The 23,610-nt window shown below is 37.1% G+C and overlaps 2 protein-coding genes across 2 annotated transcripts in view; one reads left to right on the top strand and one right to left on the bottom strand.

Moving 5' to 3' along the window:
- Window positions 1–1,272: 1,272 nt before the first annotated feature.
- The window catches only part of LOC307161660 (NACHT, LRR and PYD domains-containing protein 3-like), a 40,335-nt gene continuing 17,997 nt past the window's right edge, over window positions 1,273–23,610 (top strand). The window contains exons 1-9 of the mRNA XM_079876528.1: window positions 1,273–1,377; window positions 2,211–2,339; window positions 2,941–3,045; window positions 3,221–3,305; window positions 5,599–5,794; window positions 5,889–7,719; window positions 8,959–9,129; window positions 16,919–17,092; window positions 17,804–17,974. Of these exons, the coding sequence (XP_079732654.1) occupies window positions 2,281–2,339; window positions 2,941–3,045; window positions 3,221–3,305; window positions 5,599–5,794; window positions 5,889–7,719; window positions 8,959–9,129; window positions 16,919–17,092; window positions 17,804–17,974 (2,792 nt within the window). The 5' untranslated portion in view covers window positions 1,273–1,377; window positions 2,211–2,280. The remainder of the gene's footprint in view (window positions 1,378–2,210; window positions 2,340–2,940; window positions 3,046–3,220; window positions 3,306–5,598; window positions 5,795–5,888; window positions 7,720–8,958; window positions 9,130–16,918; window positions 17,093–17,803; window positions 17,975–23,610) is intronic.
- LOC307161663 (NLR family CARD domain-containing protein 3-like) overlaps window positions 16,941–23,610 on the bottom strand; it is a 339,467-nt gene continuing 332,797 nt past the window's right edge. Inside the window, exon 10 of the mRNA XM_079876534.1 lies at window positions 16,941–16,983. Within this exon, the coding sequence (XP_079732660.1) occupies window positions 16,949–16,983 (35 nt within the window). The 3' untranslated portion in view covers window positions 16,941–16,948. The remainder of the gene's footprint in view (window positions 16,984–23,610) is intronic.

The following is a 23,610-nucleotide window of genomic DNA, read 5'->3' as shown; positions in this document are numbered from 1 at the left end:
GCGGTAATTCTCCTTAGTTACACTTCTGACATTTACTTTGCACTTTGAATAAAACTTTAACCACTGCAACAACACGTTGTTAACTGTTGTCCTCACAACACATGGACAAATACATGAGTTTAAACTGATTTTTGTTGTGGAAGTGCCACATTCCTACTGTGCCGGGATCGGGACAGCTGTCATTTGGCTGGCTAGCTAACGTAACTACTTCGGCGGGTAGCCGTGTAAATGATAATGCAACACTAACAAATTCAACCTAAACTCCAGGGATGATTAAATCCAGCTACAACTAAAGAAATAACAGCAAAGGTTTTGCGTGCTTTTTAACAAACAAACACCCCTTGGGTTGAGATACTTACTGTAGTCATGTGGCGGGAGAAATGAGTGGTAAAAGCGCGGTGATTATGGGTAAGAAGCGTGCGTAATGTGACGTATCGTTGCCGTGGTAACGACTGAAAGTCTTCTGATTCATAATAATAATAATTAATAATATTCGCTGCTATGACAGACAATACATTTGAAAAGAATAAAATATCGTAAATGGTTTAATAAAGTAAAGGTAACAATCTATTTAACACAGCCTCGGGCCATTCTTTAAAACTACTCCATCTATAAATGGATAGTTATATCACAAACAATTTACTGTTATTTAGACAACAAAAATCGGAAGTAATACACTACAATAAATTATAAAAGGAGGACGTTTCGTAAACTAGAAAACAACATACCGCCGCACTGTGAGTCTGTGACGTTGTTGAACCAGGGAATCCGTGTGTCCACCACGACAAATGAGCCTCATTGACTTTGTATGGGTGTTGTTGTAACACATTACGTGCCACCACCACGCAAATCGGGGTTAAGGGGTCGTGTTCATTTCACGTAATTCTGTGAGATCAGGTTGTCGAGTGTTTGGATAACAAAAGCACTGTTATCCACTATAACAGTGCAAACAAAAGGATTGGATAATAAATACAAACCTCAGGATGTCAGTCATTTACAATATCCAGCATCTTAGATAATAGTCCAGAAACAGGGAATATAACAGATGCACTGTTGAAATGTCTATTTAAGAGGTTTTAAACAGGATTTAGAGATGTGGTATAATATCCCGCTCCAGTGCAGTAGGTGTCGGTGTGCAACTGTTCAGCTGTTCCAAACCCTCCTGTAAAACACACGAAGAAGGAGAAAACGAAAGTAACAACACCTGTTGACACCTACACCTGTTGCTCTCTAATAACACTCGCGGCCATTTATGTGTTTAATGCACAATCCATCGAGACCAGGAAGAGATTTTGAGGACGACGCGCGCGGACTGACAACAAGCGTTACTGAGTTTAAAATACTGATAAATTCTCTTCTTAGTGGACAAGACTGCAAGTAAGTTTAATACATTCTCCATTAAAGTAATTTGTAATTATTAGGAACTTTATATTGTATATTAAGCGTGATTTAAATGTGAAGTTACAGAAGGCTGTTCTTCTGCTACTCCGAACAGACGAAGAATCTGCCAGAAATTACAATCTTTTTAAGTAAAAACACAAAAAGTTTTATTGATGACGGGTTATTGAAAACAAATATGTTTTTGAAAGTTTTCTCCCATTTCCTCGTTTTAGGCTGTTGTTTTTGTGATGTTAAATCGAAAGTATTTTTGAAGCAGACATTTACAGTAGACAGAGATGAAGCCTAACGTCAATTAACAACAATCTGCTGTTATTAAACTGAATATTTCAGTTCATATAGCAGTTATGATTATGATATTAGTAGTTATACAGTATGTCTATTATAATTCTGGTTACTTTTACGTAATTAGTTATTTAGGGATCATTTGACAGTAATGAAATCAACCATCATTGTGAACTTGAAGTAATGATTAAATGACAAACGATTCAACAATTAATAAAGATTGGGTAAATATGATTGTAAAATGATATTATACTGTAATAGAGAATATAACAAATTGGGTTCAGTTTTCCCAGCACAATGTAAATTTCTGTTCCCCAATGAATTCATATTTAGAGTCAGTTAAACTCATTAAACAATCAGAAATGATTAAGACCATTCGGTTATTTTACATGGCAATATATTTGTCTGTAACTCACTTTATTTTATAGATTGTTTTTGCTGTTGCTGTTGTTGATGATAACTCAGCATTCTTCATTATTGTCTTAAATAAGATGTTCTTCATCTGTGTAAAATGGTGTAATTTCCAGGTGATGCTGAAGGATCGAGTGTTTTCAGAAAGCAGTGCTGATCAGTTTTCAGTGTCAGTTTAGCTGCAGTATGTCAGAGGAAAGAGGAAAGGACTCTCTCTCTCAGATGAGTCTCTCAGAGAAACACAGGTAAGACTGCGTCTGTTTTCATCAGTTTAAACTCGACTGGACTTTGTGTTTCCCTGTCAATAACAAAACTTTAAGCATTGTTCTATATATGCAAATGCTTTGCACAACTTCACTTTCGAACTTCTTAAATTAACACTGACATTATCTATAAAGCCCTGTTTCCTCTATAGAAAATATCACAGTTAATAATTTGTTAATAACCTGTTAGACACTGAATTAATCCAAATATATGACTTTAGTTTTTAGATCATAAAATTATTGATAGACATTAGAAAACAACTATTCACTTAATTTAATTCAAGTATGCTAACAAAACTGTCGCACAGACATTTCTGCTCTCTTTTCTGTCAATAAACAAAAACTTGACATGTTCTCTTAAATTATTTAATCTCAACATATTTAATCTCACTCATATATATTAAAGAAATTGGTAAACTAATGTGAGCCAGTAAATAAAATGTTTGTTAACTATAAAACTGTTGATTATGTGAGTGTGTGTGTATTTCTGTGGAGGATTAGATAAAGACACAGATGTGTTTCAGACACAGTTGATCCTCCTTTACTAAAGTGATTTCTCTCTCTCTGTTCTTTGTGTCATCAGTGTAAGATCAGGCTCACATGTGTCCAGCTCTGTGTCTCTGAAGAGTGATCAGTCTAAAGGTAATCCACCAAACTTCAGTGAGAAAACACCATCATCTAATAAAAGGTATTTTGTGTTACTAATTTTTTGTCACACGTTGACTGTGTTTAAAAGTTGTGTCAGTGAATACCAATCATGAAACATGTTTAGATCAAATATTTGTCAGAGTATTCACAGCTAATGCTTATTTCTCTTTCTGTAAAATATCAGTTAGTATTTTATTTTACTAATTTGATTACAGGCTTCAATATGAGACATTAGACTCAGACGTTCAGACTCACAGGAACCACGAGCATTTCAAAGATGATCTTCTAGGGATCTTCCAGGTAGGAAAACACATTTTTATAAATGTTTAATATTTCTAACAAACAAATATGTTATTGAACAAAGAAATTTAATTTAATTTTTCTTGATCACTTATTTTTTCCTTTTAACCCTCTGGAGTCTGAGCTGTTTTCTGGGCCCTGGAGGTGTTCTGACATGCTCTGACATTTGTGCTTTTTTCAGTTATTTATAAACATGTTAATGGCAAAGGTGTAAATTCACTCTATATAGCACAAACAGGGCTACCAAAATATCTGATCAACATGCATGTATATGTTTGAATTTTTAAGAGAATAATGTTTATGCGTGGTTATTGGAAAAAATTAAAATGAAAGTTGCAGAAATAAGGCCACAAAACACATAGTAAATATGTGTCAATAAGACTTTTGACTAATGGATGTGGTCGCCTATAGTTTTTTCTTCAAAATTATGTGAAAATAGTCTTGCTTTATCGTTCACATAAAACCATACATTGATTTAAATTGATGTAAAACAGGTTTTGCTTGGAAAGCCAATATGCGAGGGGGGCGTGAACGAGGAGTGGTTTTCACCTTAGATTACATTGTCCCACCCACTCTGCATAATGACTCTGCATAATTAGCCATTCATTCAGGTGTGAAACTGACTGAGCCACAATGCAAGGACAAAAGATATATTTAGAAGAAGACTTATATTGACCATTTAAGATTTTGCTTACATCTTGTAAATATGTTTTGCTATTTTATTAAAAAGGTTACAATTACAACAATAATTACAATTTTAACAATATTTCAAGTGTACTCTTTCTTTGTAAAAAAAAAAGATTATTGGCCTACATTTTATCTATGTATTCATATTTCAGTCAAATTTTTACTCATCTCAGTCTAGCAATACAGTTTGCTAAAACATCATTCACACACGCGATTTAAATTTAACTTCTGGTAAAAAGGAAGTTGATGATAGGCTTTTGACTCGCGATCTTCGCAGTAGGCTAGTGAACGCACCAGAGAAATGCACATTTATTAGGCTACATAGTTTTTTTGTTTTGGATGGTTTTGTTTAGAACCAGCTTTCTGTAAATATATTTCAAATTTTTTTAGACATGTTAGGCGAGTAGGCTACGGGTTCATGATGATCTCCAGTTCAGACCTTATGTTGTGATTGCTAGCATATATATATTTAAAATCCAGGAAATTTGTTAATGAAAAAATTATTAAAATTAAGATACAATTGATACAAAACGAAATTCGTTTTAAAGAAAGGATTTGTACTTTCTGTTTTGAGGTCTCTGTGAATGTTTGAAAGTATTTTAGTGCTTAGAGCGCTCGCGTCCATAATGGAGAACTGTCACGTAATATTGTTTTTTTCCTCATAAATGCGAACACGAAAAATAAAAGACAAAAGACTTTTAAGTAAAACTTACTCCGAAATTGTGTCCTCGGCGGAATTTGCTCTTCAAAATGCTGCCGTTCGTCGTCTGTTATAATCTTCCTCTGAGGAAACAACCCGGTATCGTGCATTCTTCCTCGCTGTCCAGAATCATCTGAAGGACGTCTTTATTACCGGAGAAGCGTGCCATACTCAAAACGCGATGAACTATCAGTAAGTCTGATAGAAACTGTGTTTTTATGGCATTGATCGGGGGGCGTATGCAATGATCACCTAAACTATTTACATGTGAATCGCGCCGGGGGCGGGGCGGACGCAGCTGATTATAAAGATAATGAGGCAGAAGGAAAAACGGTACCTCTCCTTGCTTTCAAACGGATTACATGAGTTTAAAACATTTGTTTTTTATATAAATTACTTCATTCAAAAGAAGAGATTTCAAGCTTCATAAAGACATATCTCACGTGCCTGTGTGAGAAGTATTCGCTGAGTTATGATTCATTTTCGGACGCGTTTCAGAATGGACTACACGGAGAGAGAGAAGGCAGAACTCGCTTCGTGTTTATTTTTCTTTATTTGGCGAAAAGCACAACACTTTGTTTTTATTGTGAGTATACACAAAAAATAATACACATTTAACAGAATCGATTGATGTATGAAACTCCTATGGAAAATCAAAGTCAACAGAGTATTCATGAGTTTCTTTTACACTGATAAAAAAAAAGCGAGCTGGTATCGCCGGCGATACCGCCGACCTCAGGGGGTTAAACACATTTTTGCACATCTTGGTTTGCATGTTAGTCTTTTAACTGGATTTTTTTTATGTACATGTATTATAATTATTGAATAAATAGTGTTGACAAAATGTAGATGTACAATTTGGCTTAAATTGTGTTATTCTGTCTTTTCTCTTACTTTTGTTTGTAGGATCTTGAGAGCAAAATAATCGCATTTCTGAAGAATGAGCTGGAGAAGTTAAAGAAAATATTACAAAAACAGAACACACAACACTTTGTGAAGGATTTTAATGAGAACAGATCCAGTATCAGATCAGCAGCTCTTGATCTCACACTACATTACCTGAGAGAGATGAAGCAAGATGAAGCTGCTGATACTCTAGAAGGTAAGAGACTCATGATCATCAGTCAGATTGTCTCTCATAAATGTAGGAGAGAAAATGAAGACTAAAACTATCTATTTTCTGTTCCTGTGTTCAGATGAGCTCTTCTTCATTCATCAGCTGAAATGTGGCCTAAAGAAGAAGTATCAATGTGTGTTTGAAGGAATTGCGAAGCCAGGTGACTCCACACTTCTGAATAACATCTACACAGATCTCTATATCACTCAGGGCGGCAGTGAACAGGTCAATACTGAACATGAGGTGAGACAGATTGAAGTTGCTTCCAGGCGTCATGAAGCACAAGAGATACAGGTTGATTGCACAAATTTGTTTGAAGCACCTGAACAAGACGAGGAGATCCGAACTGTACTGACAAAAGGAGTTGCTGGCATCGGGAAATCAGTCTCTGTGCAAAAGTTTGTTCTGGACTGGGCTGAAGGAAAAGAAAATCAAGATATCAGCTTCATATTTCCTCTTCCATTCAGAGAGATGAACTTAAAGGAGAAAGAAAAACTAGGTTTGATGGACCTTATAACTCAATTTTTCCCAGAGACAAAAGGACTGAACCTTACAAGAAGGAATCAATTCAAAGTGCTGTTCATTCTTGATGGACTGGATGAATGTCGCCTTCCACTGAAGTTTGATTGTAATGAGACGTGGCGTGATGTATCGTCACCAGCCTCTCTGGATGTTCTCCTAACGAACCTCATGAAGGGAAATCTGCTTCCTTCTGCTCTCATCTGGATCACCACCAGACCAGCAGCTGCCAGTAAGATTCCTCCTGACTGTATCGACCGGCTGACAGAGATACGAGGATTCAGTGACGCACAAAAGCAAGAGTACTTCAAAAAAAGATTCACCGATGAGAATCAGGCCAACACAATCATAGATCACATTAAACAATCAAAGAGTCTCTTTATCATGTGCCACATCCCAGTCTTCTGCTGGATTTCAGCCACGGTTCTCCAGAACATTCTGGAGGAGGAAAGAAATAATGTTGTGAAAAACACTCAGGCTGATGAGATCTCTAAAACACTGCAGGAATCAAACACTGAAGACACTCCCAAGACTCTGACACAAATGTACACACACTTTCTCCGCTTTCAGATCCAGCAGAGCCGCCGAAAGTATGATGGAGAATACACACCAGATGTTTCCTGGGATAAAGACGCCATCCTTTCACTGGGAAAACTGGCGTTTCATCAGCTGGAAAGAAACAACCTGATCTTCTATGACACAGACCTGGAAGCCTGTGGTATTGACGTCTATAAGGCATCAGTGTACTCAGGCATGTGTACCCAGATCTTTAAGGAGGAAACAGGGATCGTTCTTGGTACCATGTACTGCTTTGTTCACTTGAGCATTCAAGAGTTTATTGCAGCCCTTTATGCACATCTGTTTCTAGACATCAACAAGACAAGTGTGTTTGAACATGAGTCTACAGAACAGGAAAACAACAATAAAACCATGATTGATTTTCTCAAGACTGCAGTGGACAAGGCGCTCGAGAGTGACAATGGACACCTGGACCTTTTCCTTCGCTTCCTCCTCGGTCTGTCACTCCAGTCCAATCGACGACTCTTACAAGGTCTGTTGACACAGCAAGACGGCAATGACCAGAGCAACAAGGAAATAGTTCAGTACATCAAGAAGAAATTAGAAGATGATCTTCCTGCAGAGAGATCCATCAATCTGTTCTACTGTCTGAATGAACTGAACGACCAAACTCTGGTGAAAGAGATTCAGACCCACCTTAGCAGAGGAAGTCTCTCATCTGGTGACCTTTCACCTGCCCAGTGGTCTGCTTTAGCCTTTGTGTTGTTGACATCAGAGGAAGAACTGGAGGAGTTTGAGCTTCAGAAATTCAAGAAATCAGACGAGTGTTTCATTAGATTATCGGCAGTCATCAAAACCTCCAGAAGAGCTCTGTAAGTCTTTTAATATATTTTGTCATGTTTAGCTCTCATCTGAAAAATGCATTTATCTACATTAGTCTATAGTGATTCCCCATCATAAACATGAACCTATACCTATAAAGCTTGTGTGTGTGTGTGTGTGTGTGTGTGTGTGTGTGTGTGTGTGTGTGTGTGTGTGTGTGTGTCTGTGTGGAGACAATAATTTGGTACAGATGTTATTTATATTGCCAAAAAGTAAGATGAAATTCTGGAAGGTTATAATATAAAACATTGACAATTTTATAAAACAGGAATAAAAAATAAAGTACATATATATTACCACATCATATATTAGTTGTCCCTCTGTTTCTCCCAGTAATTAGATTTAAATTTAAATGCTTATTTCTATGAGTAATTCTGTAGTTTTATGTAATAATAATGTAATGCAATATGTAGATCGAGAGATTTACAAATAAACATTTATCAAAAGCCTGTTGATTTTAAGATGGTTTTTCTACAAAACAGTTAAATTTTGTCGTTCAAAATGTCTTTTTTTCATAAAATATTTTTCAGTTTTCTAATTTAGTAATTAAGTAAAATAACTATAAATTTCACTTCAGCAATTGTTATGGATGCTTTTTTACTATCTTTAAATTAATGATATATCACCCATTGGCCACCCTGCTCTCTAAGATATCGGCATCAGCCATCGGTTTACCTAAGTCTTGAAATATTAAAAACAAATCAAATTTCTTAGGTTCTTAGTTTTAAGTAATCTTAGCTTTACTTAAATCATTAAAGATTTTATGTCAAAAAGACATGTACATGTGAATGGAGGCATTTTTAGAATTATAGTGAAAGGCCTTTAACTTGCCATAAAAGTGTGAACTGTCTCATATAATGGTGTCAGTGCAGTCAAGTCAATAATATTGTTGAATATTAAGTTTCCCCAAATAAGCAAGACAGAGGCAACAGTGGAAAAAACCTAAACTCCATCAGGTGACATAAATTGAGAAAAAAATCCTATAGCTATAAAAGCTTTACACAAATATTTTTTAAAACATGCTTCATTTTATCTAGGAAATTTGTCACTGAATAAAAAACACTAATGTACTGGAAATAGTAGTTTCTGAAGATGAATGTTAGTTTAACTCAGCCTCTTTGCTGTATGTGCTATTTATGTAAAAAATAAATGAAAAATGTGTTTAATATTTGTATATAGAAAATGTATTGTATGTGTTCCATCTAACTCTGTGTTGTGACTTATTGTAGGTTAAATGATTGTAACTTAACAGACAAAAGCTGTTCAGCTCTGGCTGCAGTTCTTGGATCAGATACCAATCTGAAAGAGCTGAACATGAACAATAATAATCTGCAGGATTCAGGAGTGAAGCTGCTCTGCACTGGACTAAAGAATATAAAGTGTAAATTGGAGATACTGAGGTAAGTTGAGCCACAGGAGTCACATGACTAGAGTGAGGTGCGATGATTGACAGGACGATGCGAGAGAACTTTTATGAAAAATTCAAAGATCTTTTATTTATTTGTTACAATGTGGGAATACCATATCAATCCTGTCATTGTGCTATTTTATTGTTGTTGTGTTTTTTCATTGAGTTTTTCATACTTTGATGGACTTATTATAAAGCTTGGAAGAGCCAGGACATTTTTTTATGTAATTCCGATTGTGTTCGTCTGAAAGTAGAATGCCATATACACCCAGGATGACTTGAGGGTGAGTAAATCATGGGCTAATTTTCAAGGGATTATAATATTTAGTGGATAAAGTATATATATATATATATATATATATATATATATATATATATATATATATATATAGTCTACTTCTTATAAGTTAACACTTAAATTGTGCAGTTTTTGTTTATAGTAATTTATACTTTAGTGATGTAATCATTACTTAGTTTAGTTTAGTTTAGTTTATTTTTTATATAGCACATTTCTACTGCCTCAAGTGCAGCCCAAAGTGCTGTACAATTCCATCAATAAAACCAAACAAAGAAAATACAAAACACAACAACATAAAATTAATATATTTAGGTGGTCGGAATTAAATGCCAAACTATAAAAGTGCTTCTTTAAAGCCGTTTTAAAAGAATGCAACGTGGGGATGGAGCTGATGGCAAGAGGTAAGGGATTCCATAACCTAGGACCGGCTATCGAAAAGGCTCGATCACCTTTCCGCTTGAGTCGGGACCGCGGTACCCGGAGCAATAATTTATCTGCCGATCTCAGATTCTTTAGTGGCTGGTGCAAAATAATAAGATAGTAATCAGATAGATAGGAGGGTGCGAGATCATTTAAAATTTTAAAAATGAATATTAAAGTCTTGAAATCGATCCGAAATCTGATAGGTAGCCATTGAAGGGATGTTAGAATTGGGGTGATTCTATCACTCTTTCTCGTATTGGTCAATAGTCTGGCAGCGGCATTTTGAACCAGCTGCAATCGGTTCAGCAATGACTGAGAGAGTCCCAAATATATCACGTTACAATAGTCCAATCTAGATAGTATAAAAGCATGGATGAGCGTCTCCAAATCCCTCGATGAGAGCATAGGTTTTATTTCAGGGCCAGCAGTCCAATCCCTTGCATAAGTTAATTACTCGTGCCGTAGAACGTTGTATCAGGGCAAAAAAAAAGCTCCACTGGACTCCAATGTCAAAGGATAACAAAAATGACCGTTTATTTAGGTCCCACAGTGAAATCTTCTTACAGGAGTAATAAAATAAATGTTTCTTAAACCAAAACTAATGCTGTCTGATATTTCTAAGACAATGTAACGTCCGTAGGCTACGGTAAGAAAACTATATCGCTCAGGTCCTAGTTCACTGCTGGCTCCGAGCGTCCAAAGTCAGTTATGACGCTTCAACGGTATCGCGGGAAACCCAGCACAATTCTCTTAAAGGGGCGGTAGCCCTAAATTCAACCTAAACCCTGAGCTAAACAGAAAATGTTTTTTATTGTTTCCAAATCACAAAAACAGCATTTATAATTCAAATTATATCAATGATCGTTTTCTGTAAACCTCTTTAACATTACTAAGAAACATAACTGAGAAATAATAATATTTTAATAAAGTTATGTTCGACTACTATTAGCAATAAGCTATTAATGTAGTAATATAACCCTTATAAATCAAATATAAGGTTATTCCATATCCCAAATAATATGTACAGTGTTTTGGCTCCTATAGGTTTCATTTTCGCTATTAATCTTAAGTAGTAGAAGCTACTTTTAACCACAGCACTCACTTGTTTTGTAAAATTTAATTCAGAGTCGAAAAATACACCCAGATTTTTTGCACATGGGTCAACATTTCTAGATAGTGGCCCCAAATAAGTAGAGATAAGTGGTGAAAAGCCAAAAGGGCCAAAAACAACAACATCAGTTTTGCTCTCATTTAAGTGGAGAAAATTCTTAGCCATCCAGCACTTTACCTCATCAAGACACTTTACAAGATTGGAACAAGACTTATCAAGAGGATGTAGTGGGACATACAGTGCAATGCAATAATGAGTACACCCTCTTTGAAAAGTAACATTTCACACAATATGACAAGGAACACAAAGATATATTTCCAAAATGTTCCCAGACTAAGTTAAACACAGGTTCTGTTGTGCCTTTGAACTCAAAACAAAGGCTAATAATATAACTTAAATTATTTTTATTTCAGTTTTAGTGAAAGTGGGGTGGAACAAAAGTGAGTACACCCCAGTACATTTAGTACTTTGTATGGCCTCCATTATTTGCAATGACAGCCCCAAGTCTCCTTGGCATGGAGTGCACAAGTTGACAACATTTGGCTACATCAATCTTTTTCCATTCTTCAAGGATGACATCTTTCAGAGCCTGGATGTTGGATGGAGAATGATGCTCAACCTGCCTCTTCAGTATTCCCCAAAGATGCTCTATAGGGTTCAGATCAGGTGACATACTTGGCCATGGAATCACTCTCACCCTGTTCCTCTTCAGAAAGTCAGCAGTGGCCTTAGATGTGTGTTTTGGGTCATTGTCATGTTGAAAAATGGCACGACGACCAACGGCCCGAAGTGATGGAAGCATCTTAGCTTTCAGTATAGAGCAGTACATTTGAGAATTCATGATGCCATCAATGAAATGCAGTTCTCCAACACCCGCAGCACTCATGCAACCCCACATAAGAACACTACCCCCTCCATGTTTCACTGTGGGCACCATGCATTTTTCCTTATACTCCTCACCCTTGCGACGCCAGACTGTTTTGAAGCCATCAGTTCCAAAAAGATTGATTTTGGACTCATCACTCCAGAGTATAGAGTCCCAGTAGCCTTCATCCTTTTCAGCATGTGCCCTGGCGAACTCTAGACAGGCTTTTTTGTGACTGGGCTTTAGGAGAGGCTTCCTTCGGGGACGACACCCATGCATGCCATTCCGCTGCACTGTACGGCATATTGTGTCACGTGACACATTCACTCCAATTTCAGTCTCTACTTCCTTAGATACCTGTTGTGCACTTGCATGCCGATTTTCCTCAACTTTTCTCATTACAAGCCGCTCCTGCCTGGGTGTTAATTTTCTTGGCCGGCCTGTACGTCTCTGTACTTTGGCTGCAGTTCCATCTGTCTTGAATTTTTGGATCACTTTTGCAACCGTGTTCTTACTGATAAGTAAGGCTTTACTGATCTTCTTGTAGTCCTCACCTCTCTTGTGTAAAGCAATAATCCGCTTTCTCAGATCCAGAGACATTTCCTTGCCATGAGGTGCCATTGCTGACAGCAGGAAATGGGAAAGGGTGGTTTGCTTTAGGTAACAGCCTTTTGTAGGCAACTGCCTAATTAACACCTGTGTACTTACTAATTAGACTCACCTGTGGTTAATTGTTTGTTCAGGTCCACATTGGTAGCCTAAAACGTTGCTTTACTCAGAGCCCTTCAGTGGGGTGTACTCATTTTTGCACCACCCCACTTTCACTAAAACTGAAATAAAAATAATTTAAGTTATATTATTAGCCTTTGTTTTGAGTTCAAAGGCACAACAGAACCTGTGTTTAACTTAGTCTTGGAACATTTTGGAAATATATCTGTGTTCCTTGTCATATTGTGTGAAATGTTACTTTTCAAAGAGGGTGTACTCATTATTGCATTGCACTGTACATTTGAGTGTCGTCAGCATAACAGTGATATGTGATCTCATATTTCCTGAAAATAGAGCCCAAAGGTAACATATATAAGGAAAATAGAATAGGACTCAGTATGGACCCTTGTGGGAGTCCGCATGATAGTGGAACTGAAGGTGATGAGTAATTGCCAATTTTAACTGAGACAGACCTATTTGAAAGATATGAATAGAACCAGCGTAAGACCATGCCGCTAAGCCCAACCTCCTGCTTTAGACGATCTAAAAGAATATTATGATGGATTGTATCAAAGGCGGCGGTTAGATCGAGCAAAATTAAAATAGCGGAGCTACCCGAGTCCAAAGTGAGCAAAAGGTCGTTTGTCACTTTAAGGAGGGCAGTTTCAGTGCTATGACAGGTCCTAAATCCCGATTGAAATTTATCAAGAAGATCTTGGTCTGTTAAGAATGCAGAGAGTTGGAGAAAGACAATCTTCTCCAACACTTTAGACAGAAAAGGTATTGTGGAGATAGGTCGAAAGTTATTAAACTCCGATGGATCAAGACTTGGCTTCTTCAAAAATGGCCTAATCACGGTATGCTTAAAACAGGATGGAATAATGCCTGTGCATAATGAACTATTCATGGTAGTCAAAACAGATGGGCCAATCACTCCTAACACCTCTCTAAAAAAACGTGTTGGCATAATATCCGCTGGTGAGGTGGTCGGTTTCAATTTTAAAATTAATTCTGTCATTTTAATAAGATCAATTGGATTAAAATGTGTTAGCTGGACATTATTAGGGCTAGAATTGGAAGAATTAGAGGCATGATAGCTGGGGATACAAGAGTATAGAACCTCAATCTTACTCCTAAAGAAATCAAGAAATTGTATGCACAACTCAGGGGTAGCATCTGGATGTGAAGAAGGCTTCGGATTAACCACTTTATCAAAAGTATTAAACAGTACTTTAGGATTATGTGAATTTTTCTTTATAAAATCTGAGAAGTACTCAATTTTAGCTGCTTTAACAGCGCACTGATAGGTAGACAGGTGGTTCTTGAAAATCTCAGATGAGACATGTAGCCTATCTTTTTTCCATTTACGTTCTGCTTTACGGCACTCCTGCCTGAGAGCCCGGGTATGATGATTAAACCAAGGGCGAGAGCTGCGTTTAAAGCGCTTTGATTTTAGTGGTGCAAACAAATCTAAGATATTTGTCTCATTAAACAACATGGTAATTTCCTCAGTATTGAGGTTAAGCGATGGGGCTTCCAAAACAGACCTTGTTAAAGACTCTGTGTAGGCATTAGAAAACTCAATTACAGTAGAGGGAATTATTACACGAGAAAAGTGTACATCCTTCTCGTCGTTAGGGGGTAGATATGGCAGTATTATATTAAACATGACAGACATATGATCCGACAGGCAGCTTTGCTCAATATCAATGTTACATACTGAGAGTCCATAAGTTAAAACAAGATCAATGGTATGTCCGTGTTCGTGTGTAGGGCCATTAATATGTTGGATGAGATCGAATGAGTCAATGAGTTGTAGAAATTCCTTTACCAGGTGATGGGAAGGACAGCAGACATGAATATTAAAATCACCCAGGATTAGCAATTTATCCACAGTCGGGACTATATTAGAAAGAAATGTCCCAAATTCCTGCATAAAGTCCTTATTATATTTTGGTGGTCTATAAATAAGGGCACAAGTCACTGGGCTGGATAGCTGAATTGTGAATAGTTGCAGTTCAAATGTATGATATTGGGTGGCAGGCAAGAGCCTACACCTAAAACGTTTTTTAAACGTTTTTTGGGCCTCCGCCGCGGCCACTAGCCTAGGAGAGCTAAAATAGACACAATCAACTGGAGATAAATCAGTCAGAGAATCCAGCTCACCAGCATTGAGCCAGGTTTCCGTCAAAAATAGGAAGTCCAGGTCATGAGATGTAAAAAAATTATTTAAAATAAATGATTTGTTGCAGATGGATCTTGCGTTTACCAGCGCCAATTTCACCTGTTGTGGTCCGGTGTCCGTAAGCACAGCCGGTGGTTTGACGTATTCCAGAGTGCGAAGGTTCCGAATGTCGACACCTCTGTTGACGCGGCGTTGTCTTAACGATTGACGAAAGGGGGTCCATGAGTCCGAGAGGACTGGAACAGGACCGATAGGCTGTGACTCCGAGGCGCTGTTGTGTTTAGGCAACCAATAGCTTCCAGGCCAGGCGCGGATAATCCGTGGCGATGAAGCCCCGCGTCTTTTTAGCCTAACAAGAAGTCCACTGCGTTTTCCTCGTTTTCTGGCACGCTTTTTACGATGCAGACAGCAGCCCGTCGAGTGACAGCTGATCGCAGGAAAGATAGAGGAGGCCCGTGAGTTGAAGAAATAATCCTCAATAGGGATGCGTCCGCAGCAGTCCGCCGAAGAGAGACGTAAATAAAGAAGGGCTTGACGATCGTAGGTGAGTACAGCAGTGGTTTCAATCACCGACCAACAAATCGCCCATAGCAATACATATAAAACAAATGGCATTGACATCTGACGGCAAGCCAGCAAACAGCCCGGAGCCATCTTGAGAACAGGAAGTGAATGTTAAAAGTAAGGACTTGCATACCTAATGTTGATTCTGTTAGAGATGGTAAATCTGCCACAGAATGGAGAGCGATATCTGGTAGAAATCACTTCTCTTAATATTTTATGTGGCAGGATTAATGTATTTTAGTGCTTTTGAGGGAGCTGTGTATCTTTGATTCTGCTTTCAGCTTTGCAGCTAGTCTCGACTAAACACTTCCTTTAGTCTATGAGTGTTTTACACCACTGTGAAGGTATTTTGGTCCATTTGTCCCACTCCTCCTTACAAAGCTGCTTCAGCTCAGTGACATTTGTAGACTTTCCAGCATGAGCTGTGTTTCACGTACTTCCACAGCATTTCAATGCAGTTGAAGTCTGGACTTTAATTAGGCCATTCTCAAACTTAATTTTTCTCATTTTCCGACCATTTTCAGGTTACTTGTTGTGGATCATTCAGATCACAGACTTTCAGACCTGTACAGTTGTAAGACTGGATAAACTGGAAGAACTGGAAGAGAGGGCAACTCTCTGAGAAAACAAAGGAAATTAACATTTGAACTCTCTTGATATATTACCATCCCCATTCGAGACACGATCACACTTCAGTTGATCACCTCCCAATTTACACATCATTCCCTCAACTTCTGTCCCCAGTAAGTCTGGGACGGTGATCAATGCAAATTCCCACTGTGAACTCATGTTTACATTTGAAAAGAGGTTTCTGCCTTGGTCTGAGTGTTTAAAGAAGACTTGTGGCGATTTGTAACTCAAATTAGACCGTGATGCAGAGTGTATGCAGGCACTCCACATCATGTATTTTATATTGTCAGGTTCGCATCTTCTCTCTTTATTCCAGAGCATTTGATCTTTTGTATTTATTACCTTTGAACTGATTATGTAATTGGCATGATACATTTACCTGACATAATAAATTGTTACATTTGATTTTATTCTGACTGACTCTGAAATGGTTTTCCCAAGTAGATTAAACGGATTTGTATTTTACCGCAAGTTTTGCGTCAGATTAGTGACGACTAATATTTTGGCGCTAATGTACATGCAAGTGTACATGTTTTGCAAAGACAAGAAGTGAATTTGCGTTTAGGGCAGCAAAAGTGCTGCTTGACCAATAACCAATTGGCAATCAAACTTAAATTCGAGGTCGTGATAAAATGGAGTCAGATATAAAATGGAGTCAGATATAAAATGGAGTTAAAAGCTTAAATGGAATTAAATTACTTTGCCATGCGGAAAGACAGTAACACGCAGAGACCTTCACCCGTTCTGGCGGAAACCCCCATTTGGACCGATAAACGGACTTACACAATTTTAAATAATTGTAATCTCGAAAGTGATGTTGATGTCTAACATATTAAAGATTTCTGTGCCTTGTGTTTGCCTCCATATTCAGTTGTCAGTTTTTGCATCTAAATTTCAATGCATTTGTACAAAGAACAAAATAAAACTCAAGTTTAAAGATTTATATTGTTCAGGGTTTAACTGATTAATCAGCTGAATGCTTTCATTCCTGTTCTAGACTCTCTAACTGCAGTGTGACAGAAGAAGGTTATAAAGCTCTGGCTTCAGCTCTGAGATCAAACCCTTCACACCTGATAGAGCTGGATCTCACAGGAAATGATCCTGGACAATCAGGAGTGAAGAAGCTCAATGATTTACTACAGGATCCAGACTGTCAACTGAAGACACTGAGGTGAGACGGGATCAAATAACTAACTAGATTTTTTATTTGAGGCTAAATATTCATAACAAATATATTATTTTAGCTAAACAATTAGCTTGACAATTAGCTGCATCATAATGATCAAGATCAGATCAGATGCTGCAGGTTCTGTCATGATGATGATAAACGTCAACACAGTTTAGTTGTGATACGAGCTAAAGGTCAAATAGACATTATGGGTCAGTATATGGGCTGCTATTCTGGAGTATACCTTGATAATTGAAATGCACAATTTTATTTTTGTGCACACTTCTCATCAAAATTCTAGATAACCTTTTAGTGAAATAGTTTTCTGAACACAATTGTTTTCCATCAAGCCCAGATTCACTGCATCTCTCTATAGCAGGTCTATGAGTCTCTAGATGTTCACAAACATGCAGTTTCACAAGCCAGTTTTCTCTGTGCTGACGTTTCTCACTTCTCCTGCTTAAAAGCCAGAAAGATCTTAATTTCACACTCTGTATTCATACTGAAAACCATGATCTAGTAAGCTTTTTGCCCTTCTGCTCTGTGAGACGTTTCTGTTCTTATGAGTTTGCTTTAGGACTGAGTGTCGCTCTAGTTTATTTTAAATTTATATTTATTTGTGTATTTAAATGTTCAAAGAATTTTTTTTATCGTATCAATTGTTTTTGTAATGCAACAGACATATAGTTGAGAACTGAATTGACTCTTCTGCAGGTTTTTGAGTCCTGCTGCAGAGGAAGCCTGTCAGTATGTGAATAGAGTAGTGGGTAAAAACCTGTTACTCCAGAGAAAGCTGAATCTGAGTGAACATGAACTAGGAGACACACGAGTGAATCAGATCGCTGCTCTACTGCAGGATAAACACTGTCAACTCAACACACTGACGTGAGTATTGCTCATTTATTTACAATATTACTTTACTTTTAGTAGTAATGTTAGCTGATGATAATATTTCCTCACTTGTTTGAGTCAGAGCAGTTTTTTCCTCAGCGTCACACAAAGCCACAACAATTTAAAGTAATAAAATTAAACAGCAAATTAAAAACACAATTAAAATGTGATATCAAGCTTTAAATATTTGGCTAAGACAGACAGTTGGATCATGGGTCAATAATTATTTCAGTTACTGTAGAGGCAGAACAATGTTTTTTGTGACATCAAAATCAGAAATGTTCATAACTGCTTTCAATTCAATGTTTGTATTTCCCAAAATGTAAAATGTCTAATTTTGGTGCAGCATATACTGTAACTTGTAAACATTGAACAAGTGCGTGCATTTTAACCTGTTAACCTGCAACCCCACTTTTGAAAAATCCCCAGAAATGACATACCCAAACTGAAACAGATACAGTTCATGATCCCCTTGCACTAAAAGCACAAGTATGATCTCATTTGAAAGCTGACACCTGGCAGTTTATTTTAAATGTAGAATTAATTATTGCCATAATGAAAAAAAATAGTTATAAATAGCTTCAAAATTTTGTAAAGTTATTAGAAATTTATTTTTATGAAACATCTTCATGAAAATAAAATTGAAGTTGGCACTGTAGCAATCTAGAAATGCACTACAGCTAAAGCCACATGTCTGACCATGTTATATGTAAAATCTGAAGATGGTAAGTCTAAAACTCTGTATTTAGTTAAATGTTTTTCAAGATCATGTCATATGCCTTTATTTTGATTAGACTCTAAAATGCTACTGATGTTTAGTCGTCATCCATTCACTCTTTTGTCTCTATTGTTTTGTGGTGCAAACGAGCCCCATTCAGTCTCAGTCTCCCCTGCACACATTCACACCTCTCCAGCCTGGTTATGGCTCTAAATATGCATTTCTTTTGTCTGCATTATAGTTACTAATGACTGGCTATTCACAGGCTATTCATAGAGTTTCAATCCCTAATTTCTTTTATCAAAGTTCTCACTGTATCTAACTGGATCAAGTGCCCTTCTGGAATAAAGAAACATTTCAGTAAGCATTCCTATTTAGAAAAAAATCATAAAAGAATAACAGTTAGGTGGCAGGTGCACCTAGGGTTAGCTAGCATGTTAGCTTAGCACACCATCAATACATGACAATTTATGAGATTAAAACCATGTTTGTGCTCCAAACTTACTTTATAACGCAAGTCGAGTGTTTTAAATAATTTCCTGTGATCTAATTTGGCTTCAGATAAAAAAATCCATCAGAAAATATACTATTTTATAGTATTCTGCACAATGATAGTCTATATAGATTAGCATTACATTATAAATATAATCTATTATTATGAAAATACCTGGCATGGCTTGAAAAACACAGGCAAACCAAATATTATTGCAATCATGTTTATTGTCTTTAACTCTTCGGAGTCTTGGGCTATTTTGGCCGTTTTTGAGTACTTTTTATTTTTTTTTATTTTGCGACATAAACAAATGTTTACCATACCAATGTTTGGTATTGTTTTTTTCAGCACAACATCACCTATATGAACAGACAATTATTTTTTCACTTTTATGTACTGTATCAACATACTGGACCCAAAATCACACAAAAAACACAAAATCCGAATAGAAAAATTAATTTTTTTTTACTACAAAAAACACAAACATGCTCAATGAAGCATTTTAAAAGGTTTAAAATGTAAACACAAGTTGTAAATGTCAACATATACAGGTAAAATTCAGATATAATCAAGCTATATACAAAAAAAATATGATTTACAAAAAAAAAAGCGAGTGTAGCCATAGGCTTTTTTTCCTCTTTTTAGCTTTGCCACTTTTTAAAAGTTTATGCACACAATTATACAGAGAGCTATATTTAAGGCCTTGCATTCCCAGAGTATGAGGGTTCCCATTTAGTGCAAATACAACATAAAAAAGGTAAAATTGAGATAAAATCTAACTATATACAGCAAAAAGCAGGTGTGGCAATAGGCGTTTTTTTCTTTTCTTTTTTGCTTAGAAACTCTACAAAACACTTCATGTACAATTACACAGACAGCTACATTACAGGGCTTTCCTTCCTTGAGTAAGAGGGGTTCCTAAAAAGTGCAAATATACTATACAAAAGGTAAAATGAACACAAAATCAAACTATATATACAACTATTTACAACGAATATCAGGTGAGTTTTTTTTTTTTATCTGTGCCACTCCTCAAAACAGTTTCTGTCAACAATGAGACCAAAGACATTCGCTTCATTTTCCGTCCACAAAAAACTACCTAAACTATCTACACTACTCCTAAACTACTCTCAAAATCTATTCAAACTTTTCCAAAAACTAGCAATAATCTTTCTCTCTCTCTCTTTCTATATATATGTCTCTCTGTCTACTCCGTCAATCTCCCGACTTCCGCGGGCGCCTTTCAATTTCACTTCTTTGCTCAGTTGGCTCCTCCTCCACTCCCTAAAATGTGCAGCCTGAAGAGCAGAGTCAGCAGATTCACACATTTTTCTCCGTTTTGTTTTATGACAAAAACCGACGAAGTTATGAGAATAAATGCAACGCCTGTCGCATCCCATCTTGCGTTCCTTTATGAACGCGTCAATATTTTCAATATTTTTTTATATAAAGTTTAAATTATCATATCTCCGTTTTTACTTGGTCTATCAACACAAAACAAAAAGTAAAATAGAGTTTCAAGCCAGCACTTTCGACAGAAGTGGACAGCAGCGCTCAACGTGACTTTGTTTTTATGCTTCGACGTCTTAAACTGGTCATGTGATTTGATCACGCCGGCGTGATCGGCGACTCGGAAGAGTTAAAGGTCCCGTATTATGCCCCTTTTCACAAGATGTAAAATAAGTCTCTGATGTCCCCAGAGTGTGTATGTGAAGTTTCAGCTCAAAATACCCAACAGATCATTTTTTACAGCATGTTTAAATTGTCATTTTTTGGGGCTCAGAAAAACGCGCTGTTTTAGTGTGTGCCCTTTAAATGCAAATGAGCTGCTGCTGGACGGCACAGGGGGCGGAGCTTAATGAGCTCGTGCTCAGTCTCTCAGGACAATTTCATCTCACGGAATGATGATAATATCAGAAACTCTCAGTAACGGTGTTCATTTCGAGTCGGACAATAATGCCTACAGAGTCAGAGTGCTGTATAGAGATGGAACAGGTATAGTTTAGTAGTTTAATTACGGTTATTATAACATATTTGTCATCTGCTTGTATGTATCCATTATTCAATAGCCTACAAGTCTGCTGTCTGAATGATGATCAAACATATACTGATGAGTTTAATAAAGTTTATTGTACATCACACAAAAGATGAAGCGTCAGTTTTACTTCAGAAAATCACCGTAAGAGCTGAGTAAACACAGTAAGTTATTAGAAGTGTGCAAGTACATAAACGAATTTCGGTAGAGATGAGGGAGCATTCCTGTGGGTGGAGGTTAGTCAAAAAACGGTTCTAGTGACGTCATTAAAGAAGGAAGTAGAGGGATGTAGTCAACTTCTGTTAAATAAAATATCTCGCTTGGCATTGAACTTTGAGCTTTATAATTTTACAGATATGTAAAAAAATAAATAAAACTTGCATCACAAGGTGTAATTGTGATTGTCAAAACATTTGGTAACTAAACTGAATTTTATTAAAGGGACACTATGCAAGTCTGAGTGTTTTTTCTCTACGAGCTCCCCCTAGTGTCTGGTAGTATAATGCTTTCAAACACTCTGTCGTAAAAACGAACTGTTGTCCCTCCCCCCTTGCCACGAGCAACCCAGCTGATCAGCTGTCAACCTAGCTGAGCAGAGGAACCGGCTATTTCAAAACCAGTTATGTCTACCGAGGCAAGTAAAGCAATACTTTCTTTCCAACTGATGGCGATTTTTTTATTTATTGTGTTGTCATGCATACTAGTATTTTTACCGGGAACGAACGATATGAACGAGGCGAACTACTGCTTTCGTGTTTGTTTGTTTGTTTGTTTGTTTGTTTTTGGGAGAATGGGCATGAGCATAAAAAATATATATATATCGGAGGCTAATATTTGTCTAAAGTTATATTAGCAAGGTCTGTAAGTTCATCTGGTAGAATGATGGTTTACCTTTGCTTGTCTAAGAAAACATCAGAACGTTTTTTCTAGCTCGATCATGATATGTGCAACATTTTGCGCGTCTGATATTGCCTACTATCAGACGCGTTGACTTAGTGACATAAAATAAAAGTGTAAGTTACACAAATAAAACCGACAGAGGAACGGCCAAACAACTACAGAAATCAAACGTGTTTGCTATGACAATGCTAACATCAAAGTTATACTATCTAGCTAGTAAGCCCCTAACAGACAGCGATCATAATAAAAACCTTTACAGACAATAGCAAACATCCTGAGGTCGCAATTACTTGAAATTTAAATATTAAACACAGTTTATTCCAAAGATACTTAACTTACAAGTGCAACAGCAGGATCAGCATCCGTTTTGCAGGCTTCTGTTTCTCTCAGTTCTCACCATTCTGAAAAAGCCGGTCCGATATATTTACTCGAGTCTGACTTGCTCGGTCAGTCTCCCGTTTCCTCTTTCGTTGGTCCTCCGACAAAGATTTCCTAGCTTTCTGCTTCTTTTTTACAGGCTCAGCCTCAGCCATAACTCAATCTATCGTTGCCCTTTGCTTATAGCTAGCCCGTCGGTGCTTGAATAGGGGCGTGTACGTGTGCAGTGCCGTCAAGCAATTCGTTACATCGCGAGACCTGATATCACGCGATACTTCCTGACACCGACCCGCGTCCCAAAGTTGCAAGTGAGTTTTTTCCGCTCTCGGGCACCAGGGGGGTGCGAAACCACCACCATTCAACCCGAAATAAGTAATATAACCATTCCACTGACTCCGAAGCTGTTCAGTTAAGGTTACAAAGTTACCTAGAGCACCTTTAAGTTTAGTGACAACATGATACAATGATTACATGGTACAATGTCTGGTAGGCTACTGTTTGTATTGCTTAACACAAATTTAACGATTTCAATTCAATACTTGGGATTTGATTTAAATCTTGATTCAATATTGACTAATTTTGGATAAATGTTATTTTTTTCTCATGAAAAAAAATATCTCACATAATGCTATGTAACCATATAGATCAGCTGGTATTATTAAAGGTTACAAATAACTAATTAAATCAAATACAATGTGGTTTTCATTATAATAACAATTATGTAATGACACAAGTAAAAATATAATAAATATGTAAAAAAAGTGCAGTGCACATATTCAGCAAAATACTCCTCTTTATCTATTTGTTTTAGTCATCTAACATGCTGCTGGTAATTAAATGGTTTAAATGTAACGTTCTGTGACACAATTGTTCTCCTGTTTCATATCAAAAATAACCTGCTCTGTCTTGTTTGACAGTCTTCGTGTCCTCTTTGCTCCGCGATTTTTCTCTGCGTGAGAAAACGGATGTGTGGCGTGAGCGTGTGAAGAGTCTCGCGCTGAATGCGTCGAGTTGGCAGCTCTGCTTTTAGAAGCGGGATGGATCCGGATAGATCGGCGGCGGCCATAGACTGTAGGCGGCGGCGTTCCCCCTTCCACCATGCTGCT

This window comes from Squalius cephalus (assembly GCF_949319135.1).
Source record: "Squalius cephalus genome assembly, chromosome: 7".
Classification (NCBI taxonomy): domain Eukaryota; kingdom Metazoa; phylum Chordata; class Actinopteri; order Cypriniformes; family Leuciscidae; genus Squalius; species Squalius cephalus.
This window is presented reverse-complemented; position numbering and strand designations above follow the sequence as displayed.